General features: G+C 44.2%; 1 protein-coding gene and 1 long non-coding RNA gene across 2 annotated transcripts in view; both read right to left on the reverse strand.

Moving 5' to 3' along the window:
- LOC132569709 (uncharacterized) overlaps positions 1-19578 on the reverse strand; it is a 405436-nt gene that overhangs the window by 369300 nt on the left and 16558 nt on the right. The window lies entirely within an intron of this gene.
- Positions 3147-12815, reverse strand: RIMOC1 (RAB7A interacting MON1-CCZ1 complex subunit 1). Its single transcript, XM_060236042.1, has 6 exons — positions 12512-12815; positions 10431-10537; positions 9301-9444; positions 6455-6586; positions 5368-5479; positions 3147-3492 (listed from the first exon to the last, which is right to left on the reverse strand). The coding sequence occupies exons 1-6, from the start codon at positions 12627-12629 to the stop codon at positions 3206-3208; spliced, it is 900 nt and encodes a 299-aa protein (XP_060092025.1). The 5' UTR covers positions 12630-12815; the 3' UTR covers positions 3147-3205.

Raw genomic sequence — 19578 nt, forward strand, 5'->3', positions numbered from 1 at the left:
TAGCCAAAGTAACAAACTCTAAGACTCACTGCGGGGTGGGGGGGTGGGAAGACCACAAGACCTCCTTTGGGCTGGAAGCTGAAGTGCTGTAGGGGGCATCAACACATCAGCCCTGAGCTCTTAATGTCAACAATATACCCTTTTGTGCCTTATGGCTGCAAAGGTAAATACTAAAGATACACACCTATTACGGTGACACTAAACGGATGCTGCCCCTTAATGACAGCAGGAGACCTTGAGTTATCTATCAGATCAAGAGGTCGCTAAATGTAGCAGTGTTGTTTTCTTATCTACAGATGTTATGACTTGGGGATGGCACCTCTGTCTTGAGGAATGTAAACCCTGCAGTGAAACACAGTTCACCTGCTTAGTGCTAACATATAGACTGCTTTAAGGCAGGGGTCCACAACCACTGGGCCATGGACCTGTACCGGTCTGTGGCCTGCTAGCACCCAGGCTGCAGAGTGAGGCAGACTAGCCCCACTCCCCTTCTGCTGGCAGACAAAAGAGGCGGTGTGGCCTCACTCCGAGGCTGCCTCCCCAGGGAGACCACACTGCCTCTTTCATCCACCTGGGTTCCAGGCTGGCAGAAGGGTTAGTTGCTGCGACTTTAGCCTACCCCTCATTTATAGACCCCCACTGATCAGCTGATCAGTGGGGGTCTTTAAATGGGATGGGGAAGCAGATTGGCCTTCTGTTGCCTGGCCACCTAGCAAGGAGGCAGCAGAAACAGCCTCAGTCTCCCTCCCCCCATTTAAAGACCCCAGCACTGCCCCCCGACACACCGGTCCGTGGAAAAATTATCTTCTGTGAAACCGGTCCCTGTGCCAAAAAGGTTGGGAGCCACTGCTTTAAGGGGTAGAACCAGTCTCCTCTGCTAAGTTCAGTAAGATTTCTAAAACTATATATAAATGTGCAAGTTTCCCTAAAACCCCAAAATTCTGCAACAGTGAATTCCACAATTTAACTATACACTATGTAAAGAAAGACTACCTTTTTTTTTTACTTGAATTTCCCACCCTTTAATTAACTAGAACCCCAGGTTCTAGTATTATGGGGGAAGGGAGAAAGCTCTGGCACACTTGAGCCTCGTTTTTTCCAGCGGCCAGGGTGGTATTCTGCTGGCCCCTGCCTTTCTGTTCTGTTTCAGTCTATATCAGAAGAGAAAGAACTCCTAGAGACAAGGCATCTCCATACTTGTGCCCCAGGGCAGCTAGTACACAGATTGGTTGTAGAAAACTCTACTTTGCAAGATGACAATATTGTACTTTTTATTAATTTTAGTAACATCCCTTGTTTCTGAATACCCAATCGGAGCAGCCAGTTTCCTGAGTGCCAGAGGGGGAAGGGGCTGTGCCTTAACTGCAGTTATGTTTCAAATACTGGAAGTCCCAGGTTGTGTCCCATTTAAAGACATTCAGATAAGCATTGGAAAAGATCTTTCTCTGGACAACTGTTACAATTAAACAGTCATGAACTGTATTCTATTAGTTTGGTAGAATACAGCTGGACAAGTAATCACTTACTGTCTGGGGTGGAATTCTAGCAGGAGCTCCTTTGCATATTAGGCCACACATCCCTGATGTAGCCAATCCTCCAAGAGCTTACAAAAAAGAGCCTTGTAAGCTCTTGGAGGATTGGCTACATCAGGGGGGGTGTGGCCTAATATGCAAAGGAGCTCCTGCTAGAATTCTACCCCTTACTGTAGTGTTCCCCAGTGTGGCTGCTGTGTGTGCCCATATTTGTGCTTATGTTTATATTCCATTAATTTATGTATACTTTATTTTAAATGTCTTAATGTAATTTTTTGATGTTCATAGAGTTGGAAGGGGTCATACAGGCCATCTAGTCCAGCCCCCTGCTCAATGCAGGATCAGCCCAAAGCATCCCTGACCAATTTTCATCCAGCTTGAAGACTGCCAGTGTGGGGGAGCTTAACCTTAGGCAGCCGATTCCACTGCTGAACTGCTCCTGTTTCTTTCCTAACATCCAGTTGTACCTTTCCATCCATAATTTAAACCCATAATTGCAAGTTCTATCTTCTGCTTCCAACAGGAACAGCTCCCTACCCATCCTCTGAAATGAAAAGCCTTACAAATACTTAAAGAGAGCAATCATGTCATAAGAACACAAGAGAAACCATGTTGGATCAGGCCAATGGCCCATCCAGTCCAACACTCTGTGTCACATAATGGCCAAAAAAAACAGGTGCCATCAGGCGGTCCATCAGTGGGGCCAGGACACCAGAAGCCCTCACAAGCACCAAGAATACAGAGCATCACTGCCCCAGAGAGTTCCATCAATACGCTGGTACTAATAGTCACTGATGGACCTCTGCTCCATGTTTATCAAATCATGTTGTAGCTTGTAGCTGCCACCACCTCCTGTTCCAACCCCCCTCAACTTCTTCTTCTCCAGACTGAACATTCCCAAATTCCTCAGCCTTTCCTTACAGGGCTCTGTCTCCAAGCTCCTGATCATCCACATCACTCTCTTCTGCCCCCATTCCATTCTATTCACATACTTTGTACACAGGGCTCTAGGTGCAGCCTGAAAAATGCAGTGTTCAATGGGACTTTTGACACTTTGTGATTTGGATGTTCACCACCTTGGAGACTCTTTAGATGGAAAGGTAGCACATAAATGATTTAAATACAAACATACTCTTTTTGCAAACCACTGGCTTTCTTCCTTTTCATTTCAAACCTTTATTTGGGTTTTATTTAGAATCTACTTTTCTCTAATTGGGACCCAAAGCAGCTTTATCACATTGTTCTCTCCACTTTGTGAGGTAGGTTAAGCTGAGAGATTGTGATTGGCCCAGGAAGTGTAGGCTTCTATGGCATAGTGGGGATTTGATCTTACTTGTCCCAGGTTCTAGCCTAGCAGTCTAATCTCTGCTTTGTCAGCTTTCACTTTTGCGTCTTCAGGGAGCACCCATTTGAGAATAGCTACCCCTGTCTTAGGCTGATGTTTTGCAATGGATTCTGCACGCATGTCTGTAATTTTGTGATGACTATCTGTTCTCAAAAGTCCTAGCACATTCACAAGCTCAACAAGATTGGGGAGCCCCACTAAAGAGGTGCACAAAAAGGAATGTTTTTAGGCACAAGAGATGCGTTTTTAGAAATCTTGAGGCTTAAGGATTTTTCTTTGTCAGTTTAATGTTTCTTCTTAGAAGCGTACAGACACCTGCATGAGTTAATTAGGTTGCCAGCTGTTTAAAGTAGTCCAAAATAAGCTTTGCATTTCTAGTATTCCACTCATGAGCTCTTAAAGGTCCTTCACATACAGCAACATACTTCTGCAACATTTTCTCTCCTGTGTCTCGAAAGTCCAGTGTTTCAGTGTCTGGGCTACAGTGCTGTTTGCTGTTAGATCCAGAATCTGTGCTTTGCATTTGTGGTTTTCCTTTACCAAAGTAACTCAGTCCCCAATAACACATTTCTCCACTGTACATCATAGCCAGCAGATGGGTATCACTGAATATGCCTGTCGGTGGAAGAGAAGAAAAAATGGTTAGAATTGACCGAGTTACAGATACTGATTATTCTTATAAGGTGAGACATGGAGAGGGGCACTAGCTTAAAAGCCAGGCAAAGTTATCTATTTGAATTAATTATATTTGCCTATATTAGCTCAGATTTCATACTGTATTCGTGCTGCGGGAATATTTTTGCACAAAATGTGCAAATCTGAGACTGTAAGGAAAGTGGTGGTTTCAGAGAAGGCACTAGTATTATTGCACAAAATAATGTACTTCTGTGCAAATCTTAGACTGCAAGGAAAGTGCTGGTCTTGGAGAAGGCACTAGTAAGGTATAGTGAAATAAGGTGGGGGGCGGGAAGGAATCCAAAGATGGACCAGGACAGTGTGTGAAACAGTATTCTAATGTGGGGTGGTGGTCAAATGTGTTCTCCCTGACCACATGGTCTGTCACTCCCTAGCTCGCTCACTGCTTTGCTCTTGTGCACAAAGCACACGAATAAATAGACAATAAGTAGCTGATTTTAATATGAGGTTTGTATCTTGCACTCACAGCTTGCAGTATGTTAAAGCAGGGGTGCCAAACTTATTTGTTACGAAGGCCGGATCTGACATAAATGATACCTTGTCAGGCTGGGCCATGTGTGTCATAAAATGTAATGCCAGGTAGGGGAAATATAAACTTTATAAAGGACACAAGCACACACACTCGGCCTAATCCGCCTCACTGGCTTGTTCAGCCTTAGCCAACAGAAAGAAGACAGGCTTGTTTCAGTAGTTCTGCTGTGCAATTGAGAGAAGCTGGCAAAGCTATCTCTTTTTCCTCCACTTCTTTCCCAAGGGAGGAGCTTTGTTCTGTTGCTCCTGTGTGACTGAGCAAGTCTGGCAAAGCAAGTTGTGATGCAGAAGGAAGCAAGAGAGAGAAGGAAGCAGACAACCATGAGTTGCTCACGGGCCTGATAGGAGCCCTCGTGGGGGCGGGGGTCTGATTTGGCCCCCGGGCCGCATGTTTGACACCCCTTTGTTAAAATGTGCTGCAAGCTTCTCTACAGTACTTAAATGCTCTGTTGCCAGCAGTATGGCTTGGATCTGCAGGAGTGTTTAGCATGTGGAGGCCAACTTTCTCACCCTGCACAAGGGCTTATAAGCAGGAGCAGGAGCAGGGAAGCAAGCAAGCCATGCTTTGCAGGCAAAAATTCTGTCCGCAGAAACTCAACTGGCCAGAAACAATTGTGCAAAGCTCTCCCACCCACAAGCTGCACTAAGCCCCTCTCCTCTAGCAAGTGATGTCAGGAATAATGTGCCAGAAAATTTTATCTGATTCATTTCCCACCCAGTGCTGTGGCACAGTTTTTTAACCCACGTATTCAATACTGTGCTTTCCTCAAGTTTTCAAAGGACTTCACAATACATTTGCTGAGTACACTAACCACCACTTGACAAAGCATGTCAACATTACACCCATTTCACATATCTGGGAGTGGCCAGTGTAAGTCCACACTCGAGCAGAGACAGTACTTTGCTGCTGTTCAGCAACAATTCTTATGACAGGGCTTTTTCTTAAAGAAAACTATAAGAGACAGTTATGCCAAAGACTATGAGTGTCCTATTGTTTCCATCAGGGATAAAAAGGTTACTACTTCAGCCATTTGCCAGAGATCCGCAACTTAAGTATTAGCAAGAAATTTTTCTACTTGATTACTTGTTCTATTGGGATCGTTCAACTCAGAAGACGACAGTCACTTAATTGGGTCATGGCCTTAATTTCCCACCCACTAATTGTCTATCACAGTGCTTCCTTTCCCGCATACCATTCATGTTTCTTTTTAAAGTCCTATAGAGGAAAAGACAGGAAAGGAAAACAGAATGCCTAATATTTACCTTCATGGAGCAGTCTAGCAGTGTCTGAATCCTGATTCGTAAATTCCTCGGGATTAACAGAACATCTGAAGCCAAGCATCTTCACCAAATAATTAACTCCCTCACTAAGAAACTAAAGCAGAATAGAGACAGTTTAGGGCTACAGTCAGTGAAAGATTCCAAAGCAAACTTTTGAACAACTTTAATGATTGTTTTGCTGCCTTCCATATCAGTTATTTACAGATAAGAATAACACCATTCTTCCTGGTGAGAGACAGCAGAAAAGCTTGCCGCTGAAAAATGCATTCTTCGGGGGCTTTTCTGCCTTCAAGTCACAGCCCATATTGCAACCCCATAGGGCTTTTAAGGTAAAAGACATTCAGAGGTGGTTTGCCATTGCCAGTTTGGTGTAGTAGTTAAGTGTGCGGACTCTTATCTGGGAGAATTGGGTTTGATTCCCCACTCCTCCACTTACAGCTGCTGGAATGGCCTTAGGTTAGCCATAGATCTTGTAGGAGTTGTCCTTGAAATGGCAGCTGCTGTGAGAGCCCACTCAGCCCCACCCACCTCACAGGGGTCTGTTGTGAGGGGAGAAAATATAGGAGATTGTAAGCTGCTGATTCAGAGAGAAGGGCGGGGTATAAATCTGCAGTCTTCTCTGTGTAGCAACCCTGGTATTCCCTGATGGTCTCCCATCCACATACTGACTAGGATCAACTCTGCTTAGCTTCAAGATCAGGCTGACCTGGGCTATCCAGATCAAGGTATTCCTCAGTTTGAGTGTAGCTAACATTGAACCAAAGCGTATTGCTTTTACAAGGCATGGAGAAAAAGTACAAGCGCAAATTTTAAGATATAAGGTACACTAGAAGAATTAAGGTTAAAGCAATGGCATTGACTGACAGTCAAATTCATAATCTGTATGCCTGGCCCTTCCTGGATTTATGGTTTGTACCATCTGAGAGTTGTACCTATGGAAGAACATACAAGAACTTTTACTAGCTTGAGTTACAGCTTATGCTACTGTGAAAACTCTGAAGGACCGACATAATGCTTACAGAAGCAGGCAATTTTATTACAGCTGTTTTTAAGCTGAAGGGGTGTTTACCTTCTTAAAGGCTTCCATCTTGTCCATTAACCATTCTTTCCTTCCTTTAACTGTATGACAAAACATGTAGAGCAAGGCTCCTCTTCTCCAGTACAGACATTCCAGTAATTCGACACCAAGCACAGCAAGGGGCTGAAACAAGACCCACATCAATTAAATCCTGTGGAAAACCAATGAAAAAATGCACATGCAAGCATTGTTTTGCATTCAGAGACACTCTGTTAGCACAGTGAACTGAAACAAGTACTAGCACATTTTAACAACATGAAATAAATCAGTTTTTTTTTAAAAAAAATACCAGTTTCTGCCCATCAATCTCTGATTTTGATATATTTCCTTCATTGTGTTTCCTCCTGAATTTAAACCCAAACAAGTAGCGATCACATAAACTAAGCTTGTTATTGCAGTTTGGTCCTTGCATCTGTCAAGCAACTTTATTGTATGCTGATTTGCTGCTCACTCTCAACCTTTATGTATAGATTAGCTACTTCCACTTCAATGTATCTGAAGAAGAGTGCGTGTTAACGAAAGCTTATACCTTGAATAAAACTTTGTCTTAAGAGTGCCACTGGACTCAAACTTTGCTCTGTTACCTTGCAGTGTTATACCCAGGAACCTTTATCCCTTTCATCCCTTAAAGGAGCTTTGCCAATCTCAAGTCTCCATTTCATAAACAGCTCAAGAATTATGTTTAAAAAACGTTATTTTTGCAAGATAATAACAGATGCTGTTTTCTGGGTACTTTAGCAACAACCTGAAAAACTGCACAGAGGCCTTTAATATTAAGGCAGTCCCCCCCCCCCATTACAGTTTGGAGATAGATAAAGAAGTTGTTAGAAAAACAGATCGGCAATGTTTCTTGCTCAGTCCTCCAAGACTACAAACACTATAGGGTAAACTAGACAGTTACGACAACATCAATCTCCTTCCTGTCTGCTCTGCTTTCACTCACCCTCTCTAACCAGTAGAATGTAATCTCAGGGAACTTCCTTCCTCTTTGTTCTTCTCCTTGTCTTCCTTCTTCCCTGCATGCATTAGGAGGAACAGATTGGTGTCTCTCCTCCTGATCTGAACTAAGCAGAAAGCCTATTATCAATCCAAAGCCATCCATAGTTAGCTAGAATAGACAATCCCTCTTTTTCTCCACTACACTTATATATTATGTTTTTTTAAATGAATCCACCAGCATTGGTTTCTTAACTTAAAGCAAAGGCTCTCTGTGCAGCTTGTGAGATAGTGTGGTAACCATTAGACTAGGCCATGCTGCTGCACTGAAACTCAGAAGGAGCACTCTGCTAAGTGAAGGCAAGGAGGGCTACCTGACCAGTCCAGCCATCCTAAACCAGACCCAAAAGAAATCACTTGCAATGCAGTCCAGCCTAGTCAGAACCCTACTCTACTCAATGGGATTTGCTCCCAGGAAAGTAGCAAAAGGATGGCACTATTGATTTATTTACTTCTGTGCTGTACCGATTTCCATGCACAGGATTGCACAGGCCCAGCAGACAACAGCTCCACATGTTCACTAAGCATGGGGAGGGAAAGCAGGCATAAGCATGTTGGTCCTGCCCCCACCCCATCATCTGCAGGGTTAACTGTGCAGAGGAAACAGACATGTGAGGGGGGAAGGCACCCACCCACCCACTTTCTCCATCCAGCTGCAACCTGCAAATAAACATGCAACTGCACAGAGGGAGGGCCCCTGCTCTCCCACTCATTCTTTTCTTCCTGCGCATTCACTGAATATGAGGAGCTGTTGTCTATACCAGGCTATAGAACGACACCATCTGACACCACACATCAAGAAGAAAGAAGATATTGGATTTATATCCCACCCTATACTCTGAATCTCAGAGCAGTCACAATCTACTTTACCTCCCCCCCCCCCCCCCCGCTCTACAACAGACACCCTGTGAGCTGGATGGGGCAGAGAGAGCTCTTACAGCAGCTGCCCTTTCAAGGAGAACTACAAGAGCTATGGCTGACCCAAGGCCATTCCAGCAGCTGCAAGTGGAGGAGTGGGGAATCAAACCCGGTTCTCCCAGATAAGAGTCCTCACACTTAACCACTACACCAAACAGGCTCTGAAAAGGCATGTTCACACATTGCAACAAAACTACAATACCAAACTCAAATAATAGTTTGTGGATCAACACAATCAGATTCCAGATGACCACAAATTGATTTTAGACACAGTTCCACCATCTGGAGTTGAGATGCTGTGTATCTCAAAAAGGAAATGGGGCGGGGGGTGGAATCCCTGGTAAGAAAGTTAGGTTGTTGTATGTGAATGGAGAGAAACTGTGAGCAAATTCTTGACAATCATTTCAGAGGGCAGCCAGGTTGCTCTGCAGCAGAACAGTTAGATTTGACTCTAGTAACACTTAAGAGACCAACAACCTGAAGATTTTCAAGGTACTAGCTTTTAAAAATTATTAAACATTTTTATTATAATTTAATGGTTAACAGAGTCAAGAGAATATAAAAATTACATACCTCACAAAATAACCCCCCCACCCAAAATATATATATATATATATATTAAAGGACTGATCTAGTCACAGCTACTTTAAAAGAAAATGAAAGTTACACACCATTGCAGTTAACTAGCAAACATTACCATAAGTGTAGCTTTCTGACCTCCCTTGGAATATCTCTCTTGCTTTATCAGATATTCCAATATAGGGAAAGGTATAAGCTTTCAAGAATCAAAGCTCTGTTTGTCAGATACCAGCTGACAAAGAGAGCTTTGATGCTCAAAAGTCTGTACCTGAAAAAAATTGTTGGTCTCTTAAGGTGCTCTTAGACTCATATCTAACTCTGAGCAATTCTGGCTCAGTACTCACTTCGTTCTCACCACTTTCTTTGATCAAGGTTTCTGGCTCCGAAAGTGCATGGATCAGTTGTTCAACTTTCTGTAAAGATGAGGCTTCTAGGAAATCTTCATCCACAAGCTGGTTTTCCTCAAAGTAGGTGATATCCAGAACTGCCTGCAAAAGTACAACTTTATTAACCTGCAACCTGCTCAGCTCTTCCTGAGTGACTCCTCACTTTGTCAAGTTAACTTCTGATCTGTACCAAGTAAGACTTTGGGGTGCTATGCAGTTCTATCTCAGTTCACTGAACTAATCTTCAAGGCTGTTGTACATTTTCCGGGCTGTGTGGCCATAGTCTTGGCATTGTAAGACTTGACGTTTCGCCAGCAACTGTGACTGGCATCCTCAGAGGTGTAACCCAGAAAACTGGTTGACCCAGAGAGAACTCCAGTTTTCTGTTTTACACTCTGAGGATGTCTGGAAAATCTACAACAGCCAATGGGCTCCGGCCATGAAAGCCTTCGACAACATATAATTCTTCAAGGATTCCCACACCAGCCATTTTTAAGACGACTAGCACAGAGGTGGGACTACTGTGTGCAGTGCTTAATTTGTACAACAGCATGGTGTAGTAGTTAAAGTATCTGACTAGGACAAGGGTGGGCAAACTTGCTTAACGTAAGAGCCACATAGAATAAATGTCAGCTGTTTGAGAGCCACAAGGCATGAATGTCAGGTGTTTCAGAGCCACAAGATGGATGGAAGGAAGGGAGGAAGGAAGATGGGGGAGAAAGGGAGAGGTTGAAAAAAAGCAACTTCAACTTTAAATGCATTTGCCAGGCTGCTGGCTGGCTTGCAAAAGGGATTTAAAGAGAGAAATGCCTTCTCCAAGCCAGCTGATGGAGACTTCAAGAGCCACACAATACGTGAAAGAGCCACACGAGGTTCCTGAGCAGCAGTTCGGCCATCCCTGAACTAGGATCTAGGGAGACAAAGGTAAGAAAGAGGAGTCAGAGGTATGTCGAGATAGGGAAAATCAGCAAATCACCTTCCCTGCTGTCCATGGGATTCACTAGTGGGTTCCAACCCTTGCTACAATTTGTGTAGGCTTCTTTTGAACTGTAATCTAAGAAAGCTGACCTTTCATTATAGCATAATACCTGAGCATAAAGCTGCACGAGGTTGGAAAAGGTGCTGTTCTCTCTACCATCTTCAGAAAGCTGCTTCAAGTTTTCAAGGGTAGCAGAAGCTTGCAATAAGAAAGGGTCTGTTGATGAATAAGGACAGAAAGACTTCAGTAAGGCAGCATTCTGTAGTGGTTGGAGTGTTGGACTAGGATCTAGAGGACCCAGGTTCAAATCCCCACTCAACATGGAAACTTGCTGGGTGACCTTGGACCAGTCCTCTCAACCTAACCTACCTCATTGACTTTTTGCACTGAGGCTAAAATGCAAGAGGGGTGAATGATGCATCTCCATTGGGGAGAAAAGCAGAGCATAAATAAATATCTGAATAAATAGAACAATTGTTGTGCATGAAGCATTCTTTCAGCTTAGCAGCATGAGACTTCAACAGCTATGACCTGGATAATATAAATAAAAACATGAAACTACTTTTTACTAAATCAGACCATTGGTCATTATTGTCTACTGAGATTGGCATTGGTTCTCCAGGTTTTTTGGAAGGTTTTTATGACCTTAACTAGAGATGCTGGGGATTGAACCTGGAACCTTCTGCATGCCAAGCAGGTATTCTACTCCTTTAACCACAATCCCTCCCCAAATCTAGCTGTAAATGAAACACTCTCTTTCAAGGGTTTTATCCACAGCAGACATTATATTTATACAATCCCCTTTCCCACAAAGCTTGCCAATGTTTTCACCAAGTTACAACAGATCATAAAACATTTAACTGTTTGCTTGGCAGCAAATGATAAAGCGAAGGAGTAAGGAATTAAGGAGACAGCAGATTTTGAGAGAGGTAGTTCAGACAAGCAAGGCAGTGAAACATCTTAATGAGATTTGGGGCATAACAACAACTCTAAGGAGAAAAATCAGATAGTTAGCCCCGTCTGTCTATAGTAGCAGAAAAGAGTGCAGTAGCTGCTTAAAATCTAACACAATTTGTGGCAGGGTATGAGTTTTTATGAGTCACTGCTCACTTCTTCAGGTATCTCTTTGGACTCTTACTCTTTCTATTAATACTAACAAGAAGGCTGTGAGAGAGTCAGTTTACAGCAAGAAAGGTACAGAGTGTTTTGCAAGAAACTAGTGAGAGAAAATAGTAGTAGTCAGGGGCAACATAAAAGTCATAATGCAGGAAACAGGAGTGTAAGAAACAGATTAACTGTCGTTTTCCCCCAGAGCTGTACTGTTGATACTGACACAGGAACATGAGCTCCAATTGCGGAAGTCTCCTTAACAGAGAAAGATATCTTTTGGCACATTACACAGAAGTCCTAATTGTTCCATCACTTACTTTTCTCACTTATAAAACAGGATAACAGCCTGCATCAGAAAGTGAAGAATTGCAAAATACAACATAAACTAGGATCTTACATAATCAACTAGCAATAGAATCCTACCGACTAGCCATGCTATTCATTGTCACATGCCATAACTGTCACATGTTATTAATTAAGTGAAAAACCCAGAGGAAATTGAAGAGCAGTGAGAGGAGAAATAAAGAGAATGTTAACTAAACTTCGCAAGTATTGAAAAGGGGGGGGGGGGGGGAGAAAGTGTAAGCATTTTCCAAGGTTTAGGCAAGCCTGGGATTTACACCTACTAACCAAGGCCAAGGTTCCCGAGGGGTTGCTCCCAGTGAAACAGGGAAACTATGGCCTGTTGTTTCTCGCCCAGGCATCCTTTTGTTTCCTGACTTCCGAGCCTAATCTCTTAATATCAGGGGGTGAAGGCCTAAATCATGTTAAATCTGTAGCTCTGTACGCACGTCATAATAAACACACAAAGAGGTAAATCAAATAGGTAATCACTTAAAAAATAAGGCCATGGGCATCATGCATTTGGCCACATACACGTTGCATGACATGTAAGAATGATTCAAACACATACAGAGAAAAGTCACAGGTACACACGTGCAATGTAGCGCGTGTACAGGAGAGTCACCAAGAAAAGGATGGATGCCAGGAAAGCGTATAGGAGGATGAGTTAGCGTGGAACAATCAAGGCAGAGCAGGAAAACCAAGGGAGAGGCTAGAGAACTCGCCTCTTCGCCTTACCGTCAGAGTCGCCACCGTTGCTCAAGCGGCGCACTCTGTCCTCCAGCCCCGCAAGCCGCGGCTGCAAAAAGTCGGCACCTGCAATAGGGCACCCACTCGGCTCCGGCGGGTGCTCCATTTCACGTGACTACCGCGGCCTGCCTTCTCACGTGATGGTGCTGCCGGCGCACTTATGCCCTCCCCTTCGCGTCACGCGATCTTCTCACCATGCAGGAGGCGGGGTTATGCTAAACAAGCCTCGTTGCAGGGGGATGCTTCGCTACAGACCAGTTGTTTCGAAGCGTCTTGATTGCAAACCGGTTCCAATACCAAATCGTAATCCCGCGACTATGGAGAGCAGGCACCGGTGGACAAAGAATTAAGGGGACATTTAGCTGTCTGGAGGTGGGAAAGGTTGCCAATTGACTGGCACAGAACAGGGTCGGTGTGCGCTCAGGCCTTTAAGAGAGATTTGATGAATGGCACCTAGCATGCAAAGCGGGCACCTGATAGCCCCGTAGCCAGGATTTGAAGAATTGGGGGTCCTGATTTTTTTCAGGGGGCACATAGTGACCCCAACCTCCATGGCCTTCTCTCCTGCCACTGCTGAGGAGGAAAGCTGCCAGCTTGCTGCCATACAGCCTTCCCACAGCTGCCCCAAGGCACCCCTCTTCCAGCAGCTTTGGTGGGGAGCCACTCAGAGGTTTAGATATGTGCCGCACGGTCTCCTGCCCTTACCTGTAGCATGATCTAGCTAGGCAAGCCCGGTGGGACAAGGGGTGGTGGTGTTGGAAGGCGCCACCAAGTTGCAACTGACTTTTGGGGCTACAAGACCTCCAATTCGGATTTCTTCCTGTTGGATGGCGAGCCGAGGCTGCCCAGGCGCAGCTCCCACCCTCGCTCAGGTGGCCAGCGAGACCAGGCCAGAAAACCCCTGCAGGCGAACATCACCTCTCTGCTGATCCCCAGCCTCGGACTGCAGCCGGGACCTCCATTTGTGTGCGCCAGCCTACCCTGCCCTGTCTGCAATGGAGCCATCCGCACCCTACCCCCGCCACCCCACTTGAGGGCCAGAACGGCCTCCTCTTGCAGGCGCCCTCTAGCCCAACTTCAGCCCAACCTGGAGCTTAACTTTCAGTCCTGTTGTTTCTGCTTGCTGAGGGGTCAGAGAATTCTTCCAGTCCCTAAGCAAGCAGAAACAAGATGAAGCTTAACTTTCAGACCTGGGCACTGAAAGTGCTCCATTGTTTCTGCCTGCTGAGGGGTCAGAGATTTCTTCCACCCCCTAAGCAAGCAATAGCAAGGTGGAGCTTAACTTTCAGTCTTGGGCTCTGAAAGTGTCCTGTTTCTGCTTGCTGAGGGGTCAGAGAATTCTTCGGCCCCTAAGCAAGTGGAAGCAACTGTGTATGATCATGTCCCCTAAGCAAGCAGAAGCTACAGTGTATGATGACGGCAGAATGGAGAAGGATGCAGCCGAGGCACTGGTGACTGGTCAGGGGCCCCAAGTCAGGGGGCCCTGCCTAGCAGTCAGGGGGCTGTGCCCCCACAGGCCCCCTCGTAGCTACAGGCCTGGCGCCTGATATTAAAAGGATCAGGATCAGGCTCCTGATGGAAGATTGATAAGGTTTAGAAGCGTAGGGTAGCCAGGTTTGTTTTGGGAAAGACTTTGGGGGTGGATCAGAGAGAGAGTGGGGTTTGGGGAAGGACCTCAGCTTGGTACAGTGTCATAGAGTCCACCCTTCCAAGGAGCCATTTTCTCCAGGGGAGCTGATCTTTGCCAGCTGCAGATGAGTTGTGAAAGCAGGATATCTCCAGGCCCCACTTGGAGGTTGGCAACCCTAAGCTAGAAAATGTTTTCACCTCTTTATTTTGAGCAGAAAGCAAGAAAAAGATTGGGGGAAAGAAAATAAACAGAGGAGGGGAAGGGATTCTAGATAATAAATTGTGGAAGGATATTCTTTTCTACCATTGTAGTACCGTTGTATAGCCACCTCTTTCGAACCCGAACCTGTACTTGCTTATGCTTGAGAAAATCCCACTACGTTCAATGGGGATGATTCCAGAGTGGGCGGGATATAAATCAATAAAAGTCAATAAAATACTTGGCTTGAGTGTGAGCCCGATGAACTGCGTCGGGCTTGCTTTTGAGGCAACTTGCATTGAATCATTAGGCACACAGTGCTGATTTGCATCATAAGTCTCTGCAGAATCCAGTGCCAAAGAGAAGTGGGTCGCATAGTGCAAACCTTGAAGATCTGTTGAAGTCCATGTGTTTGAAAAGTGAAAATGTCTAATTGTAATACAACAGCGATATCTCATGCGCTGTGTTTAAAGGGGTTTCCTTCCAAACTAAGGGTTGTAGTTGTAGTTGCAAGGCCGTTTTAACACTGAGATCTGAAACAATGCTGTAACTGGAAGGATTTGTATTGGTGATGCTGTACCACCAAGCACCCACAAGGTAGCATCAACGGTCTGCAGGAAATCCAGTGTTTCATTCATGGTTGCTTAGCTGCAGGGCTACAGAGGTATAGTCTGAAGAAAAGATTACTTGGCATGATCTTGCCACGTTACAGTTTGTTGACAGCTGTCTCCCCACCCCTCACCCCAGAAGCATTGTTATTAAAGCAGGAAACTGTGTTCTTCACCCCTATCCCTTGCATTTCTTTCCATTTAGCTCTGGGTCAAACCCTGCTCTCTTCTTTAATCAAGTAGCATGCACTCTGCTTAGGCAGTGACAACCTAAAAGTACTCTGGGTAAGATTTTAAAATCCAGAAAATCCTGTTCTTAAGACATGAATGTACATGTGCTTGTTAGCTGGGGCAGTCACATGCTTGTATGTTCCACAAACTATGTGAAATGTTAAGGAGAGCATTTCTTATAAAAGTATTATGGCTATATAAGCAGGAGACCTGCAAGGACTTGGGGGGCATTTTATTCTCTTCCCCACCATTTCCTCTTTCTCTTCCCTGGAAGCTGACAGAGAAAAAAATAGCAGCTGGATTCAATCATTTCTAAACAACTGGAATAGAAACTTTTCTTTATTGATTGATGATGATCAAGGTAAACATCTGTTCTTAAGAAAATTAAAAATGCTGCCAACAGCATAGGCATATATAGGCAAATTGACATCAGGATCTTGCAGAACTTTTACACCAATAACACAGTGACAACTCAGTACTGCTCCAAATTGCAACCTATCAACACACTTTACTTCAAATTACACATCCTTATCATACTGTACTTTCAGGAAGGATACCAAATAGTTTGCCTTTTTACATATGTAGCATTATTCTTACTGACTGGTTGATGTTTGCGGAGATGTTCTGTTCTTTTGGAACATTTCATACCAGGTGTGGGCTTAACAGTTTTAACCTGGCTGGCCTGATAAGAGACTGCTGTTAACCAACACATTTCCATTACCCTTAACACAATTCCGTTCTCTTTCAAAACCCCATAGCCGTTGCCTTTTCCCTGCTTCCTTCTCCCTATTCACTGGACACCTTTACCTCCTGTCTTCAAGTTTCCCACCCCCCACAGCTGGTTGCAGAATTTATGGCATAATTGCATGGTGGAGAACCTGCAAAGACTTGAAGGGAGGACCTCGGTTTTCCCTGTATCCGTCTTCTGACACAATGTCCTTTTCTTTCCCTCCTCCTGGCAGTCACCGTACCTTCACCTTTTTTTCCCCTTTCTTCTCTACTTTTTAAACTATATTTTCTCAGGGGAAGAGTCTGGGGGTGGCTGATGGCTGGAAGGACTATGGAGGGACCAGCACTGCAGAAGCCTCTGCTAGAGTTGCCAATCCCAGTTGGGGGTAGGGGATCTCCCGGTTTGGAGGCTCCCCCCGTTTCAGGGTCATCAGAAAGGGGGAGGGGAGATCTGCTGGACACTCCATTATTCCCTATGGAGACCGATTCCCATAGAGGGTATAATAGAGAATTGATCTGTGGGTATCTGGGACTCTGGGGGTAGAGGCACCAGATTTTCAACATAGAATCCGGTGCCTCTCCTCAAAACACCCCCCCCCCAGTTGCAAAAAGATTGGACCAGGGGGTCCAATTCTGTGAGCCCCAAAAGACGGTGCCTCTATCCATTATCTCCAATGGAGGGAAGGCATTTAAAAGGTCTGCAGCCCCTTTAAATGTGATGACCAGAACTCTCTTTGGAGTTCAGTTATGCTTGTTACAACCTTGCTCCACTCTCCAAATCCCCAGATATTTCTTGAATTGGACCTGGCAATCTTGGAGGATTGGCTACATCAGTGGCATGTGGCCTAATATGCAGAGGAGTTCCTGCTACAAAAAAAGTGCTGATTTTCTTCTCCATTTTATCCACGCAGCAACCTTGTGAGGTTGGTTAGGCTGAGAATATGTAACTGGCTCAAGATCACCCACTGAGCTTCTATGGAAGATTAGGGATTTGAACCTTGGTCTGCTAAGTCCCAAGTCTGGAACTGTAACCACTACACCACACTTGCTTATGGCGCGGAGTGGTAAAGCTGCAGTACTGCAGTCAAAACCCTCTGCTCACGACCTGAGTTCGATCCCAGCAGAAGCTGGTTCAGGTAGCCGGCTCAAGGTTGACTCAGCCTTCCATCCTTCCGAGGTCGGTAAAATGAGTACCCAGCTTGCTGGGGGGAAAGTGTAGATGACTGGGGAAGGCAATGGCAAACCACCCCGTAAAAAGTCTGCTGTGAAAACATTGTGAAAGCAACATCACCCCAGAGTCGAAAACGACTGGTGCTTGCACAGGGAACTACCTTTACCTTTTACTAAATTGCAGCTGGGCCTGGGTGAGTCATGGAACTCATGTGGTCTCAAATTGCCTGGTGGAAAGGATCCTCCGCTGCCTCCTAGGGCAGAAATCAAGGCTGAAAAGGCTGCCAAAAATATTATGATTTCCTAGCAATGGCCACTGAGAGTATTTGCTTCTTAAAGGTACAGCTGCTACTTCTATGGGGGGGGGGAGGAGTTTGAACCCTAATGGTTTGAGTTTTTAAAAAAATACTTTGGATTTTTCTGCAAACCTGGGGCTTTTGTTATGCTCGTAGAATGACCTGTGTTGTTTATTCACAGCTTCTTTATTCGGATTTATGTATCCACAGATGGGGAACATTGAGAACCTGATACATTAATAATGATTATGATAATGGAATGGTTCAGGAAAGTGCTTTTTATAAAGGGAATGGGACTGTCAACTGTGTATAGTGTTTGTTGTACATGTTACCATGCCCTCATTACATTATTTTCTTATGTAATACCATTTTCTGTATTGTGTAACATCATGTCTAATACTTTTGCTTGCAGAGAGTTTTCGGATGGCAAACACTGTGGATAGAGTGTTAAGCTTTGAAACAAGAGACCTGACCTGGCTTTGATACCTGCCATATTCAGTGGCAAGGATTAATCCAGAAGCATCTCCTATCTTACTGGGTGAAGCCCACTCTTATAAGGATGGAGCTTCATTCCTCATGAGGTGGTGGGCTCCTCTTCCTTGAAGGTTTTTAAACAGAGGCTAGATGGCCATCTGACAGCAATGAAGATCCTGTGAATTCAGGGGGAGGTATTTGTGAGTTTCCTGCATTGTACAAGGGGTTGAACTAGATGACCCTGGAGGTCCCTTCCAACTCTATGATTCTAAATAATTGCTTCACAGTGCAGGGCTGAGTACAGTTATACCCTGACTTGAGAACGATGTCACTCTTCCTAGGACACTGTCAGACAGGCCCCTGATACTTTATTTGGTCCAGATCCCAGGAAGAAACAGAGTTGAGTGTTGTCTGCTTTACTCCAAATTTCCAGACAAGAAATGTAAAGAAAAGAAAAGGGGGGGGGGCGTTTCCAATGAAAATAACAGCTTTTCCAATGAAAACTGTGTGCAAATTTTTGTTTTATGTAGATTGAAAATAGATAATAACTCCTGGGTGTACAGTAGATGCATACAATAAACAATTCAAAAATATTTCTATCCACAATTAAAAGAACATGTTACATTAATTGAATACATTATTGGTATCAATATAAAAAAGGTAAAGGCAATCCCCTGTCAAGCACCAGTCATTTCTAACTCTGGGGTGACATTGCATCACGACGTTTTCACAGCAGACTTTTTATAGGGTGGTTTGCCATTGCCTTCCCCAGTCATCTACACTTTCCCCCCTTACCAACCTTGGAAGGATGGAAGGCTGAGTCAACCTTGAGCCGGCTACCTGAACCCAGCTTCCACCAGGATCGAACTCAGGTCGTGAACACAGCTTAGGACTGTAGTAGTTGCAGCTTTACCACTGCACCACGGGGTGTCTTAGTATCAATATACATCTTAATATAATATGCTATTGCAGAGGTCAGTGTTTTCAGTGTAAAGTTTAATTCAGTATCCAAATCTAATTTTAGTCTTTAATACTGTGAATTTGTGAAGGCTGTTTCTAAGTCCAAATAATAAATCTCTTTGGATGACTATATTTCTGTAACCCAGTCAGCCATGTCATGGAAATTATGTTGTGGTTAAATTTTAAATATATTATATGGCTAGCTAGGGCGTATAATGATTAACTTGCAACTGAACTGATGTAGCAAATTAACTCTATTTACTGTGGCAAATTAACTCTATTTAGTGTTAGAGGTTCCAGCTCCTGTTCCCAATTTTTTAAAAACAAAATGGGTATTATTTCATGCTGGCCATTATGACAAGGATCCTTACAAGGAAAGAAATAAGTACATTTTAGGGAGAAAGAGTGGGGCTTTTTTTTGAGCAGGAATGCACAGGAATGCAGTTCCGGCTGGCTTGGCATCAGGGGGTGTGGCCTAAAATGCAAATGAGTTCCTATTGGGCCTTTTCTACAAAAAGCCCTGTGCAAAACAATGGCAGTGTCAGGAGAGTGTGGTCTAATATGCAAATGAGTTCCTGCTGGGGGTTTTTCTACAAAAAAAGCCTTGAGAAAGAGAGAATATGTGGACATCTGTATTGTGTGAAGTGGACTATGAATTTACTTCCTATAGTTTGGTCAAAATATGGTAGAAATTACTCATGATTAGTATTTATGTATTTGTTTACTTCATACTTATTTCTAAGTCCACTAGTTACTGCT

The sequence above is a fragment of the Heteronotia binoei genome, chromosome 4, assembly GCF_032191835.1.
Source record: "Heteronotia binoei isolate CCM8104 ecotype False Entrance Well chromosome 4, APGP_CSIRO_Hbin_v1, whole genome shotgun sequence".
Classification (NCBI taxonomy): Eukaryota; Metazoa; Chordata; class Lepidosauria; order Squamata; family Gekkonidae; genus Heteronotia; species Heteronotia binoei.